Source organism: Charadrius vociferus, unplaced genomic scaffold (assembly GCF_000708025.1).
Source record: "Charadrius vociferus isolate BGI_N301 unplaced genomic scaffold, ASM70802v2 scaffold104, whole genome shotgun sequence".
In the NCBI taxonomy this organism is placed as follows: Eukaryota; Metazoa; Chordata; class Aves; order Charadriiformes; family Charadriidae; genus Charadrius; species Charadrius vociferus.
Genome location: NW_009648255.1, coordinates 7481943 through 7497301, shown reverse-complemented (window position 1 = coordinate 7497301; position 15359 = coordinate 7481943). Strand labels below are relative to the sequence as shown.

General features: G+C 36.7%; 1 protein-coding gene across 8 annotated transcripts in view; it reads right to left on the bottom strand.

The window, feature by feature from the left end:
* Positions 1-548: 548 nt before the first annotated feature.
* Positions 549-15359, bottom strand: part of NLGN1 (neuroligin 1) — a 323977-nt gene continuing 309166 nt past the window's right edge. For 4 of the 8 annotated variants that reach the window (XM_009884452.1, XM_009884455.1, XM_009884454.1 and 1 more), the window contains 3 exons: positions 9523-9735; positions 4155-4944; positions 549-3156 (listed from right to left, as the gene is read on the bottom strand). In XM_009884452.1, coding sequence (XP_009882754.1) covers positions 2334-3156; positions 4155-4944; positions 9523-9735 — 1826 coding nt within the window. In that variant the 3' untranslated portion in view covers positions 549-2333. The remainder of the gene's footprint in view (positions 3157-4154; positions 4945-9522; positions 9736-15359) is intronic. The other 4 variants (XM_009884453.1, XM_009884456.1, XM_009884458.1 and 1 more) reach the window with 1 other exon arrangement.

Genomic DNA, 15359 nt, shown 5'->3' with positions numbered 1-15359 from the left:
TTTCTTAATAGCTGAATAAAATGACTGAAATTGCAGTACTTTATTTTGCTTTCAGCTTCACTTTTAACATTGGTGCTTGATGTTAGCAAACACGCTTTGAACTTCCTAGTGATTGTTTATGAAAGTTCAATCACCCAAATAAAACCCAGGTGATTCTTTTTCCCGTCACGGAATACTGCAGATTTATTTCAATCAGGCCTCTTCCTTGGCACTTTTTTTTTGTGTGTGTGTGTGTGTGTGTGTGTGTGTCGATTTTTGCATTAACTTATTCCTGAAAACTAGGGGAGATTTGCATCTAAGACTATGACATCATGTAGTCACAATGTCAGTTTGTCTGTAAGAAATGGCTGTAGGTGGGACTGGCCCATAAATATGCAGTTGTATTAATTGTAGAAGGCATGTTCATGTCTTCAAAAACCAGACTGGTCTTAAGATATTACTCTTTATTTGAGACAGTTACCATTACTTCATTAAAAAATGACAAAACAGCAATAAACATTTTAGCTCTTTAATGAGCAAAGATCAGGTCTCTTAGCATTGGAATAATATTCGTTATCCAGATTATCTTTATTTCACTCAGTGACCAGTAATATGGCCAAGAAGTACAAAGTAATTTTCCATCAAGTAGTATACAATTTTTGTGTGTAATAAGCTTTCATTCTTGAAAAAGAGTAACTGAAAAGAAATGTTTCTGTTACTGCAGTTAGTTTGTCAGAGAAAGTTCTTCGCATTATCTTACAAACTATCAAAATTGCTAGTAATTTGAAAAAATGTAAAAAAAAATCACATAACTTTAGTCTAATAGAAATATAGTACAGGTAAGAGAGAAAGTATTTATCAGGGATGTGCTCTTAAGTCCATCTCTATTATTTCTTTTATATAAATGTACATCTGATTACATATACAAACATTTTGAAAGGACCATGGTATATAATTACTGGAAAGCAACAGGGGAATGAAAAATTTCTTGTGATTTTAGAACATTCATTTCAAATCACACAAACATATGTAATATTCAGATTTTAAAATTTCCAGTTATTGGCTCTCTCTCCATTCTTACAGACCCTCTTTTTCTACACTGTTGCCATCTGGTCTAGAGAATTCATGTCATTGGCAAAGCTAATGTATAGCAAAAAGGTAATTAACTTTATATTAAAGTATTATAAGTAAACTTTGTAACATGCAACATGAGTTTAAACAATAAACTGAAAGGTGTAATCAGAGCAGTAATATTGGGGCATTTTTATATTGCAAAATAACATTGCAATTTATGGACACACTTTACCTTACCAATTTGAACTAAAAAGATTGTAGCTAAATCACAGCAAATTATAAATCCTTCATCAAAGGAGATTCCATTAAAATTATAGTTATATTAAAGTTAGAAATTATTAAGGTGGAAAGGAAAAAGAACATTAACAATACAGATTTTTCGTCTGGGATTCATATCAGCGAGGGTTCACCGCTGTATACCTAGAATGCCATAAATACCATTAAGAACTGTTGCAATTCCTTCTATTTCTGAAGCTACCGTGAAATATTTTACTGTAATTACTTTTGCCCCTTTTAAAAACTTCTTTAGGTTGTGCCAATTGATGGAGAAAGCTTCTATTAAAGACTCCAATGGGATGAGAAGAATTTTAATTACGGCTTAATCAGCAGCACAGCCACCAAGCATATAAATTATCATGCACATCGTGCTAAAAATATCCAGTTTCCTTTAATCCCACAACTTTTATACTGACAGCACTTATGTGATAATGTTGTACCTGCCAGGCTGTAAAACTTCTTGGACTGGCAGATTTCAGCATGAGCCCCTTTCTAAGGCCTTAACAGCATTGGTGCTTTGTGTACTTACTCAAATATGTAAATATGGTCTACACAAGAAAACAGGTCCAAATAAAAATTGGTGAAAATTATCTGACATTCCATTAGTGTGTCCCTTGTGCATATTTATAGGTTTTTAAAATTTTCAGTCATAGTTCTTTCCTGTTTGTGTTGCACATGCCTAATTCCATTATGTAACTTAAATCTTCAAAAAATTAATGCTTGAATGTGAATGAAAAAGTATCATTCAGGACAACTGCTTCAAGCAATTGCAAATAGTTGGATTTTTTTTTCTTTTGTTTGTTTTGTTTGTTTGTTTCTTAAGTTCATTTGATATATGTACAATTCATTTTTTTCAAAACCCCAAAAGTTCTTGATATGTATATTCACATAATATTCCTCCATATTTAAATAGTAAGAGTCTTGTAGGTTGAAAGCCAAGTAATCTTCAGTAATATCACCTACTGTAATCCATCAAAAAATAAAGTTTGTTTCGTCTTGTCTGGCTATACCCTGGTTGTTGAGTGTGAATGGGGGTGGGGATGAGGATGGGGCAGAGTATTGTTCTGTCCTCCGGTAAATGTATTGAATGTGTGTAGGGGTTGAATCCCTGGTATAGTGTTGGGGATCATTGTGATGGTGTTGGGTGTCATTAAGGGAATATCATCAGGAGACCTTCTCATAGCTAGCGTGTAGTCTGGGGGACAGGCGGTCCTAAGAACCACCTCATGTGGATGGATGGACTCACATTCATGATCCAAGTCAGTGTGCTTCATTTGGAGGGACATTATCTCCTCTTCTTGTGCATGGGTAAGATCATTGGTAGTAGTACGTTGTGGGCTACATCTCCTATGAACATCATGTCTCCGCTTGTCTTTTTTGTAGTACAATGCTGCAAAGGCCAAAATGTTCAGGAACAGCAAAGATGCACCAACTGCAATAGTAACACTCAATTCTGTTGAATAGTCTCTTTGATCCACTGAAAATGGGCTTGGCTGTTGTTTGGGATCATCTTGTTTGGCTGTAGGAAAGGCTGAAGTAACAGAAACAGAATTTTTCCTTGTTGGTCTGAAAGTATTATCAGTTGATGGCACTTTAGTTGTGGTAGAGGTATACTGTGAAATGTCGTTAAGATTGTGCAGATGAGGTACCAGTTCCAACCAAAGGTTCACTTTATTGGCCCTATAATGTTCTTTAACTCGTGGTTTTAATCCAATGTGAAGATACAGTTGGTCTTTCTGAGAATATCTGGTCCATGCTACTTCTTCAAAACGATTTGGTTTTGTATGGATGAATTTTGTATCTTGCGGCACTGGTTGATTTGGGTCGCTAAAAAAAAAAAAAATCTCCAATGTTACAAAGTGTTTCAAAAGGAATTATGAAATTAACATAATTAACATTTTATACTTAATGTTTAACTCTGCCTTTGGACAGAGCAGAATGCTATTTCCTAAAATTAGAGGCCTTAATAATCTTGATTAGAAACAGCATTATGCAAACGAACCCTTCTTTTACATAGACTTCAGCAACTTCCCTAGTTCCCCAAAATGCTGGTGTCTCTGCTGCTGAGATCTGCTGCTGCTGAGGACAGAATGCCAGCAATGCAGGAATGAGGACAAACGTCTATGAGAGACCAGCGTGAGAAGACGTTAAGCTTGGCATTTCTTTTTTAGCAACGTAAAGCCATAAAACTCATAAAGCTCAGCATTTCAGTTCACCTGCAGTATCTGTGGCCTTCCAGAGGTGAAAGACCATCACAGGCCATAACTCAGTATAATGCATAATGTCTTAGAGTCCAATCGCCAAAGGTAGAAAAGTGTTTTGAACTACTCATGAAAGCAAAATTAACGAAAATGACAACATTTTTCAAGTTTGAAATCACATATTTTATGATCAGAAGTGTCAATTTAAAATAAAATACATTACTAAAATAAGCTGCATTATATTTGAGGCAATATTTATGTCACTTCCTGTCTCATGGGATGAAAATATTATCAGTGCTGGGGTAAAGTCAGTTAATAATGTAACCATTTTTAGCTATACACATATCTTAAATGCTTAGCTTTGCACTTTTCTGGGGATCCCATAATTATTTTTGTGTACAAAGTATTTTCTTTTAATTTCTTCACTCAGAAAGTTCACAAAGCTCTTTAGAATGTGTAAGTGAGCTGAGGGACATTACAATAAACATAAATATCCAACCCAATTCTTAATCTCTTGTTCATCCTGCAAGTACAGAGGCATTCCTAAGGGAGATAACCAAGGAAAAGCACTGCATGATTATATCCTGAGTTTGTATACAGGATTATTCATTATTTGGTACTCACCCAGTTTTTGCAAAGTTTGTCCAGTATGTCATCACCACTGCACTTAGCATGACATCATTTTTGGAGAAATTACAAGGAAATAATTCAGTAGGACCAATCATGGGGATTCCTAGTACGTAAGGAACCTCATCTCCATGGGCTGCATCTGCCCATGCAGGTACCTGATCTGTCTGGCAATGATGGTAGAAGGCATAGAAATATGTAGGCGATCCAAAATTTGAGTGAAGATCTGCTGTAGCCACCGCTGGTGCAACCCACTGGTGATCAGTAAACAAAGCCAGCAGTGTTTTCCTTCTGGTCTCAGGATTGTGTCGATCTGCCCAGTCTGTGTACATAAATTTAATCGTTTCCCTCAATATATCTTTGCCTTCGGGGTATCCGTATAAGTTATCGACAAAATTAGAAACTGCAAAGTCAAAATCACTAGCTGATATACCATCTTCGCTATCCACAATATTTTCAACAAATTTTAACCCTTCCCCTTGGTTGACTCCCAACATGATGTCGTAATTGAGGAATTCTCCTTGTTCCATCAGTATCTGAGGATCATCAGGTATCACATCGCCATCAATTACTGGTCCAAAGGCTATATGGTATCTTGCTGGTTGAATGTCCTGGTCGACAAGTTCTCTATAAGGCTTCTTCTGTAGACATTCTACCAATTCTACAGTGTCTGACATGTTGCAACCGACTTTTGTAGCCAACATCCTGGCGTATTTTGCAGGCTGAAAACTGACTGCCCAGCTGGAGAGAGCTGTTCCGCTTTGAGCTATTGCTCTTTGAAAAAGTCCTGCGGGGAGAAATATTTAAAAACTACTGAAGTGACCTTGAAACAGCTACACACTTGAAAGATTCAAAGGAGTTCTATGAAACAATAGAAAACTTTAACAGAAGAGATATTTGTATCTTAATAGTACTTAAATACACAAGATGGTGAGATCTGTCTGTCATTGTACCTACGGGAAGTTTATACAAAATAAATGCAATATGTGCAGAAATTGAAGCAAATGATTCTACCTCAATGTAGTCCAGCTGAGGAACAGATTTGCAAAAGAAACTCAGGAAGAAAAAGAAGTGGCATTACCTTATTTAGGACAACACTAGTAGCTTGAAAGAAATTCCTAAAGTTAAAACAATTTATAGATTGGAGGAAAAGCCAACAGGTCTCCAAAATGGACTGAATTTCTGCATATTGTTCAAGCCATTAGCAGCATGCGTACTTACAACTGTGTGTTAAATGAACCTAATATACTGCTTTTTTATGTTTTCTTTGGGATGAAATTTGGTTTGAGAAGTGCAGCACTTTTGAATTTTATATCAGCAAAAGTTTATATTTTGGAGTAACAGATGAGTAGGTACTATGTAGCTATTAAATTTGTAAGTGTCTAAGACTCAAGATCCTTTCTTGTAAGAAGTTTTTTAAATGAAGGTTTACAGTGCTTACATTAAAATGGAAATGATATATTTTACAATATTTAGCTTTGTAATTCAGAGATATAAACATATGTTCAGGTATTGATTTAGGGGGGAGAGAGAGAGACTATGATCTGGCTCTGCATATAAACTTGTAGCAAATCCCAAAGACTTCCGTGCAATTAATTTGAATTTATGCTGATTCTGGATCAGAAATTCTACTCATAGAAATAACAAAATGTGTTTGAATTGATGTTTTCCTCTCCCTTCTGTAAGCAGTTTTGAGCACATAATGGATGAAAGCCTCACACCCTTGCAGTCAGTGAATCAATCAAAAGTTTTTGCTACTGACTTTAATGCAGTTAAAACTCCACCCTTGTTCCCATACTTCTTGTACTCCCTTTGTGTTGGGCCTTTGCTTTTTCCCACTCCCTTTGTAAAGGGAGAGATTTTGAGTCTGAACCTTGCGTAAAAAAATGGAGAAAAATTGCTCTCCTATCATGCTCATCTCTAACATCAGAAACTTAGACTATATGTAGGTAACTGTGGCCTTTCTTTTTTTTTTTTTTTTTTGCATTTTCATGGAAGTATGCCCAGTTCATTTCAGTAGCACACTTTTTGCACTAATTACTGGAAAATACTGTATACTGGACTGTACCTCCTATAGCTCACTGTAGGTAATACAAAATGGCCTGTATCATATGTAAATTATGTTGATTTAAGACATGTGGGTCAAAATTTGGTTTTACTTATGCTGATAGGCACCGGGAGTAATTCCGCTGACTTTGGTAGAGTTGCTTAGGGACTGGAAGTGACATCTGGCCTCACTCAGTTTTACTAAGAATGTGTCTTTGGTCCAATGCTTGATGAATAGCTGGATACTCCCACTAAAGGAACTGGAGTTAAGGTGTTCAGCTTACCTCAGAATTTTATTCCAATAATTGAAAAGAAGGCTTTTACTTTGATAAGTAGCATATTTCTATTGATAAAAACCTTCCATAGCCTCTAAATGAAGTCAGAGACGTGTCTTTACAGCCTCTGTTGCAGTACCAGACTCTGTACACTCAGAAGTCAGTTGGAATCAGTTGCTGGCAGGAAACATTTTACAAGATCCTGAGGAATTTTAAAATCATTCTAGACTGCATTAGGTCCAGATCCCAAAGTCTTAAAATCAGATAGGTGTAGGGACTGAAATATGTAAACTGAAGACTCTCCTTAAATTATGAGAAGCCGTGTCCAAGATATTATTTCCTTGCAAGATATGAGTAAAAAACAAGAAAGAACTTGAGCTATAAAGCAGGTAAAAATATATTTGCATGTTTACAAGGTCAGATATTGAGCTAGTATAAATCAGCTCAAAGTCAGTGAAATTACCGCAGAGGATCCAGGCATTGAAATGAATGTAACAAAATGACAAAACTGAATTTTCACAAAGATGTATTTCATGATACTTCATAATGTTTCTTTTTTGCATATTGTGTATATCTATTTTTATTGCTTTATTAAATATCTCTGAACAAGGACAGAAAGTGTAAGCTACGTATTGAGAAAATGCTGATATAAACACTATGGCTTGCTAAGCGCTACATAAACATTAAATGTTGGATTAGGTAAAAGTGGTCAAGTCCTCTGGCCATAAAGTTATCTTAGGAAATGAAACTAAACATCCCTCCTTCTGTGGAAGAATGCTTAAGAAAATATTCCTCCTCTCAAACCATTTGGTGAAAAATGAACAACAACGTGAAAAATTATTTTCATTCTACCACATAATTCCTGGCAGAAATTGGTACCACATGGGATGGAGAACTACATTTTTATCTGACAGTGTGTATGATTATTATAGCTTATGGGCTCCAGACTGATGGAAAGAAGATTTAAATGTTCAACGGGCCATATTGCTTTGGGACTCCTATTCAAAGTCTCACCACAGTAAATAATGATAATTTGCATATATTCATCTACATTTTCAGAGCACTTTCTAAAGATGGGTGCTGTTCTGCCCACTTGCAGATGGGCAGCTATGAACAGCACCATCTTCAAACAGGCTGAATGCTTCCTCTCAACTACCAAGGGATCCTTTCAAAGGGAAATCAAGGAAGCAAAGAGAGCATCCAAATTTACAGCTTATGAAAGAGCCTGGTTCATAATGTGAAACAAAGTTTTTCTGAAAATGTTAAGCTCTTTGAAAATGTTCAAAAGCTTGAAATAACTTTTCGTATTTGAAGCTGACCAATTTTTATTTTAATATGTTTTTTTAATGTAACTTACATACGTGGGGGTGTGGCACATTGTTCTGTTTAAGCCAAATTTCAATAAAGCATGGTTTTGCTTTCTTATAAAAGAAATCCTGAAAAATTTACTTTTACAATTGGATTTTAAGTATACATCCATAAACCCTCTCCAGTCCCCTTTGATCTGCTATGTTGGCAAATTACTGCATCAGTTTCCCCAAACAAATTCCGCTTCTGGCCAAATTCTGGCCATGGTAAATATGGCAGGGTAAAATTTACTGATAAGAGGCAACACATGGCTGTCCAGATATTGTAAATGTGGCATTTTGCATTCATGTCATGTTACATCAAGAAGATCAAGATTAAGATTAAGTAACAGTTCGAGGAGGATAAACCAGATCTCTTAATTCAACCGTAAGTTAAATCCTGTATGACACAGGTATTTTTGTGAGTTCTGATGAAAAAAGATGGTGCAGTGTGACCCTCAGATCACAGTGTAATGAAGTAATGCTTAGATATTGTTCTTATAACCCAGTTTATAAATGTGTCCTATTTAACTGCAGGTCGTTATGGAAAAAAACCCCGTAACATTAAAAATCAAACTGTGGAAATAGACTACGATTTAAACCACAGTCTATTTTCCACTAGACTTTTCTTGTAAAAGCTATATTTTTCTCTCATTTTAAACAGTGCAAAGGCCTGATCTAAAGAATCTGTCACTTCTGTTGACCTCGGTGGGCTCTGCATCATGACTTTGGGTAAATGCAGCTCTTTTAATGTCAGTCGAATTATTTTTTTATGACTGGCCAATTAGAACCCCATGGAGATACAGCAATATAAATTAGTGGAGGATTGTATGCACCGGGCACAGTGTGATGTCCCTGGTAAAACTAAACAATACAGATAAAAATGTGTGAAAACAGTGAGACAAAAGCAATGTGATCAATAAGCAATAGCCATGCAAATGAGAGAAACTGTGTGGAACTGGGGTGCAAAAATCATAGGAAAAAATATTGGGTGCCTCAAACAGCATGTTTTTAATTTCCTGCTGTCTGCCTCAACTAGAGAGAAAAGGTGTTAGTTATGGAATAGGAAAAAACATATAGAAGAAAATCCATTTGCAACTTGGATGCTTTGACAATTTTGGATCATGCATGCAAAACATTCAACCGTTCTTTTATTAGATGACAGCAAGTGAAGTTCATGCAGTCTCAGACAAAAGATTTCTGAACTAGGTATTTGTTTCCTTCACACAAAATAATAGTTTTAAGCATTTCATCTGTTAGCCTGAAAAGAGAAACTGTGTCATTTTAGTTTTCTTTAAATTCTGCTCCTCATGAGAAACTCAACATGCCTTTCATGACTGTCTGAATATAGACAACCTCATCTACTGTGAGCATGACTGGCTGGTTTTCCAAAAAGGACACCGTTAGGTAGGAAAGAAAAGAGACAAAAATGATGCACTGAGAAAATGCTGTTCACAAGTCTGCTAGAAAGTGTTTCTACAAAGCTCCATAGGAAAAAGAAGAAAGTGACCCAAAATTTGAACATGCACAGAAGAGCTGAGGGAGAAGGTGGCTTGTACAGCCTTTAAAAAGTTTGCTTAATATTGAGCTGAACTCAACAGTTCATAGGAACAAAGAGAATATACAGAGCATCACGTAGTACTAATGGCGGTGGCATGCAGACACCAAAATTGTCAAAATTTGCAACCTGCATAATACCTTTGGTTGAATTGCTCCAACGGTTACCTTCAGAATAATGGGATAAAGTCAAGAGATTGACGCATGAACCGCCTGCACCAGATCCAAAAACAGTTATTCTTAATGGGTCACCACCAAAGAACCCAATATTTTCACTAGTCCATCGCAAAGCTTGAATTAGATCAAGGAGGCCATAGTTTCCTTTTGCTGCTTGGTCCCCAGTGCTCAAAAATCCTGTGAATGTAAATGAAAAAAGAAAGGGTTAGCGAGTGCTCTTCTGAGTAATCCTGTTACAATCTTCTAAGTAAGATTTCAAAAGTCTATGCCATTAAATATTACGCAACTACATAATTTTCCATATGCGCTGGACAACAATTTGCAATTTTGCACTCTTCCTGAAACAAATTATTTTGTACGCACTCTTTTGGTCCTGGTATATTAATGTAGGGAAGATGAAGATACATCCCAGGCAAAATACTCATCTAACTCTTAATAGGTCAAAATGCATTACTCCCAAAGACTTCGTGTTGATTGCACAAAGTTTAAGAGTAAAGGTTTAGGAAGCACATATGCTGCAGTCATTTTGTAGGTGGTTTGGTAAACTGTGTATTGCACTTCTGTACGTGGATGCAGCCGTGAGCTTTGCACACGCCTGAGAGGCAACAGTTCCACTTCTCTGTAGAGTGTGTTTGCTTATGTCCCAGCAACAGACTATCTTTTCCTTTTTTCTCCCCCCCAAAATTGCAACTTATGTCACAGGAAAAGCCGGGTGGAACAATGTGAGCAGCTCTCAACTCCCTGAGCTCCACCCCATAGCCATTAACCTGAGCTCATTGAATCTACATTAAATGGATAAAGACAATTTAAGCTGTTTCCATGACCCCTTAACCACAAAAAGATAAGAGCTCAGGTAATCCGGAGAGCACAAGAACTTCTCCCTTTTATTCAAACTGGAAGAAAAACAGCAGAATGTGTCAAGTGTAGGAACTCTGCTTTACTCTTTACTCCAGCAGTACCGCCGTATTTAGTATCACTGTTACTCTTGTCATTAGAGCCTACTGACTCTAAAAGGTGGACGATAATAACTTTGAAGTCTCTGTTGATAAAAGACGTTGCTTTGCTTCTGGATCCCATTTGTTGACATTTCCAATTTTCTCATCTTAATAAACAAATGTGTAAGTAATACTAGCATTATGAAGTAGCCCAGCACCTCTATTTGCATATCAAACTGATTTAACGCTCACTAAATCGACAGTGTAACTGTTTTTCCATACATGCTTTGTAGAGAAATACAACCATTACAACAATTATTTCCACATTAATTAGATATTAGTGGGTCTTCTAGTCTCGTCAAAGTTCTACTAATTCAACTCTCTTGAGTGCAGACAGCCTACTCAAAAGAAGTTTACAGTAGTTTTTCAGACAAATGGCTCTCAAAGGAGTCCTACTGTTTCATTATGACAATAAAAGCAGCTTTTGAGACTTTTCTAAGAAGACACGCGTGCATATACATATATAAAGTAAGGACTTAACAAGAATACAGACACATGCACGCATGTACATTCATGCATATATTGAATATACTGTATACCATTCATGTATAGAATGAACATGTCATTCGTTCCTTTATTATTATTCCGATTTGACTTCAAACGGCGGGCTCGCATTTGGTATTCTGTCGTAGGTGTAGACATTTATAATAACAGACCTTCTTTGCTGTAAAGCGCACTGAAAGCTAATTGGCCTGGCTGCCCCCGTAGTTGAGCTATGCTCTGTTTAGGGCGAGCAGCTTTGTTTGTGTAGGTCAATCCTGATTTTTGTTACCATGGAGAGGGAACAGGAAAGTGGCGTGAGGTGCCAGGCCAGCAATTCTCCCACTTCCAGACCTAATGTACCAAGTCTAATGGGCATACTTCATTCACTACAGCCGTAGTAAATTGTTACTCTGATACTAGACTTTAAAATAACCACTATTCTACAACTAAAACCCGCCACATTTACTACTTAACTGCATAAAAAAGCAAAGTAGCATCACTAATGTAGAAGAAAATACCACCTTGATATTCAGGGAAAGCCCAGAAAGGAAGTCATAACTATAATTAATTCATTCTCATCTTACTGTTACAGCTCAGCACTGAGTTGAAGCGAACATGATGTTATTTTACTCTGCTTCACTCTCTGTTGTTTTCTTCTGTGTAGCCAGAGGGGCTGGTGTGCGTGCCCATGTGAAAGGATGGCCCCAGTATAATCTTTCATGCACAGAAATATTCCTGGCTTCATGCTCCAGTAAAATGTTGTCCCCCATACATCATTTTTAAGGACACAGAGTGATGACGTCTTTGAATCTACGATAGCAAATCTAATGAAAGCTTCCTAACCAGTCTCACTGCCTTTGTCAGCCTGCTTGGACTTGAGGGATGGTACCAGTGACTGTAACAAAATAAAAAATGTAGGAATCTATGGGAACTACAGGATCCCATGGCTGCACACGCTGGGAAAGTCTTCCCCTTGCTTTGCATATGTCTACGAGTGTGGAAAATCAGCGACAAATCAGTTCCTCATATTAAGCACATAAGTGACTGCACTGATTTAAGGGATTAGAGGAACAATTGACACTGGCAGTCCTTGAACCACAGGCAGCAATGAGGTGAGAGCAGTTACAACAGTTACCAAAATTGTGCCCTAAACAAGTTCCTCTTTGCTTTCTCCCTTTCCCTGGCGTGCAGAGTCCCTGAGCCCGGACAGGACCTGCTCTCAGCAGAGCTGCAGCATTGGTTTGAAAAGATCCTGTAGATTTCTCCAAGTGATTCCAAAGCATTTATTAGGAAAATAAATGGCAGGGTTATAGGCGAGATACAGAAGGAAAACAAATGCTAATATGCAAACTTTCTGAGAAAGTTGTTGTCTATACTCTCTATAATATGCAGCAAAGTGAGAAGCAAGTAAGGCTTTGACTGGAAAAGCAACAGATTAACATTATAGGGAAAGACTTAGGGCAATCTTCTGCTGTTAAATGAGTTCACATCAAGCCCTGAAGCTTGATAGGGAAATGGGAAATCCTTGGGAAACTATACATATACTACTTTTAAAGAATCTTCGCGAAAAGGATCTTCAAAACAGAGCAAAAGAGGAAATGTCTCCTGTTGCTAAAAGTAGACATCAGGAACCTTGTATTCAGTTCAGGAAACACGCCAGAAGGGGGAGCTTTCAGTTTATTTAAAAAGAAAAAAAAAAAAGAAAAGAAAAAAGAAAAAAGAAAGAAGTATTAGTAATATTCATCTCATTCATCTATATTAGACAAATTATGACTTGTGTCCAGAGCAACAGCTCTGATGCAAAAGAAATATCTCACGCCTCCTCAGCAAGAACCACATTGGCTGACTTCCACATCTACACAAGATGGATGGTTATTGATGTTGACTTTCATGACATGAAACATTTCTATCTCATTTTTCAGAACCATAAGAAGCCTCTTAATATCACCACCTGTTCATGCCTTTTTTCTTGTATGCAGTAGTATCAGCATGGCTTAGAAGCATTCAGAATGTCATGAAATCAGAGATAGGACTGATAAAACAGATGAGGTTTTTCTTTCCAGTTTGTGCTTGGTTGTTGTTTTTTTTTTTTCCTAGAGAGGAGTGCCTCAATACAGACAAACTCATCTAACCAAACACTCGGAGAGAAATGCTTTAACACACAGCATCATACCCAGTCTGTGGGTGCAAGTACTTATTCCTATTTAGCACTTAGATAAAATAGAGATTGCAACAATATGTTTTGTCTTTATTTCAAGAGGAGCTTTCAGTATGTAATTAATACAGATACCACACATTTCTAATTTCTATGCATTTCTATGACACGATCATTACACTATCTAGATATTAAGCTAGCAATTTTGAGTCACAGAGGGGAACCTGCTCTTGCTGAAAAGGGCTTGTGTGTCTGAAAGCTTGTCTGTTTTTAAACTGTATCAGCTAGTCTATTAAAATGTATTATCCCTTTCTGCACATGCAGTCTTATTATCTTTGTATTGTCATCTCACCGAGAACGCTGCTATCATATGCTACCACCTTTTGCTCTTGCAAAAAAAAAAAAAAAAAAAAAAAGAAGTAAATTATTCTTTATTTTAGTTATTCCAGGAAGACATTTGCAAAAAAACCCTTATTTTTGCATTACACTCTAAAAAGGTCAGATTGAGCTAATTTTGTTCCATAATTAAGTCCTTCTACTGGAAATATTCCAATCATCAGCTGAACAATTGCTGTTTTATATTCTGAATGGAGAGGTTATCTCCTCTTTTATCTCCTCCAAAGGAGCAGACTCTAATAGAATTATGAAAGTGAGGACGTGGTCTTTTGTGAGTTTAAGAAAGAGATTTATTAAGCTCTTTTGGACTATTTCTCTGTTACATGTCCGTTAGACAAATAGGCAGAGTGTGCCACAACTGGGCTCTGTATTTTGTGTTAAGATAAATTTTAATGCTTTATAAGCTTATCTGCCTGGGTAATGATTTCTGCTTGCCATTTAGATAAATCTTTTTTCTAATATGATTCCAGAATTTTTGAAGAGTAAATAAAATAATAGAGTTGGGAAAGTTAAAGTATTTTGTTGAAAACCTTAGTAGATCGAACTATTTTAAGCTCTGGCCTAATTTGAACATTCAAATTAATGCAGAGGGGAAGGCCAAAACAGAATTTTTCCCATTGTAAGGGACTGCTACAACCCGATGATGCAGTAGAAGACTAGGCGCAGGCTGATGGGTACGTAAGAGAGAATCAAACCTTCCCTCTGATGATTTCTGTCCATATAAGTGTCTCATAACCCAGCAACCTTCGTGACTGGATTAAAGTAAGAGGAAGAATGTCTTGCTGGACAAAAAAAAAGATCTGCCTGCGAGAAAATACACAGAAACAAATGCTACTCTAAAAATAAAACAGAAGAGCTTATAAAAACTGGTCTGACATGCTTAAAGGGTGTTTTCAAAGAGCGCTGTTACTGGAAGCAGAAACACTTGAGACTTTAACATTACCCACCTGTTCAGGCATGTGTTATAATAATTTAGCTATGTTTCCAGTTACAATTCCCTATGCAGTCAAATGTCATCTTTTATTTTGTTAAAAGCAAGTGTTAAATTGTACAGGTATAAATGCATCAATGCATAGTAGAAGAATACAGGACATATTTTGAGGGGAGAATTTATATTCCCTCTGGATTGCAAGTTCCTTGGTTAGGACTTTAGTTTGACACCCTCTATTAATATTGAATAGTAATTGCCATCTACAGAAAATTTCAGTTGCCCTTTAAACTATACCTACTCAGTTAGAAATGTGAGCAAGATAAGCAAATTTTAAGCAATATGGTTAAACTTAAAGAGCACATTTGTTTTCATCTTAGACATCTCTCTTGAATTCGTATCAGCTAACTAATCTGAATGAATTACGTGGGCAGCAGCGCTGTGAACATTAATGTATATGTGATATTCATGAAGCAGAGAATACTGCTCCTCGCTTTGCTGACCAGCACGTCCTAATATTAATAGCATATTTTAGTAATGGATAAGGGGTAAGGTGACTAAAAGGACTAGGAACTCCCATAAGGAAGATGTAGGAGAACATAAACTATTCAGTGCAAGAAAAATGTTCCTCTGTAGACATCTGCAATATACCTCTGGTCCGGAATCAGATAAGGGAGTCTTCCAAAAATGCTGCTCAATCAGGAGTTTTGTATCAATTTCATTTAATATACAAAAAAGTAATTGCAACATTAGCAAAGTATTCCTCTGTTTCAGTAGCTTTCTGCCACATACATGTTAGTAATAAGATTAATGATTTCAGAAGTGCAGGATTTTAGCTTAACTC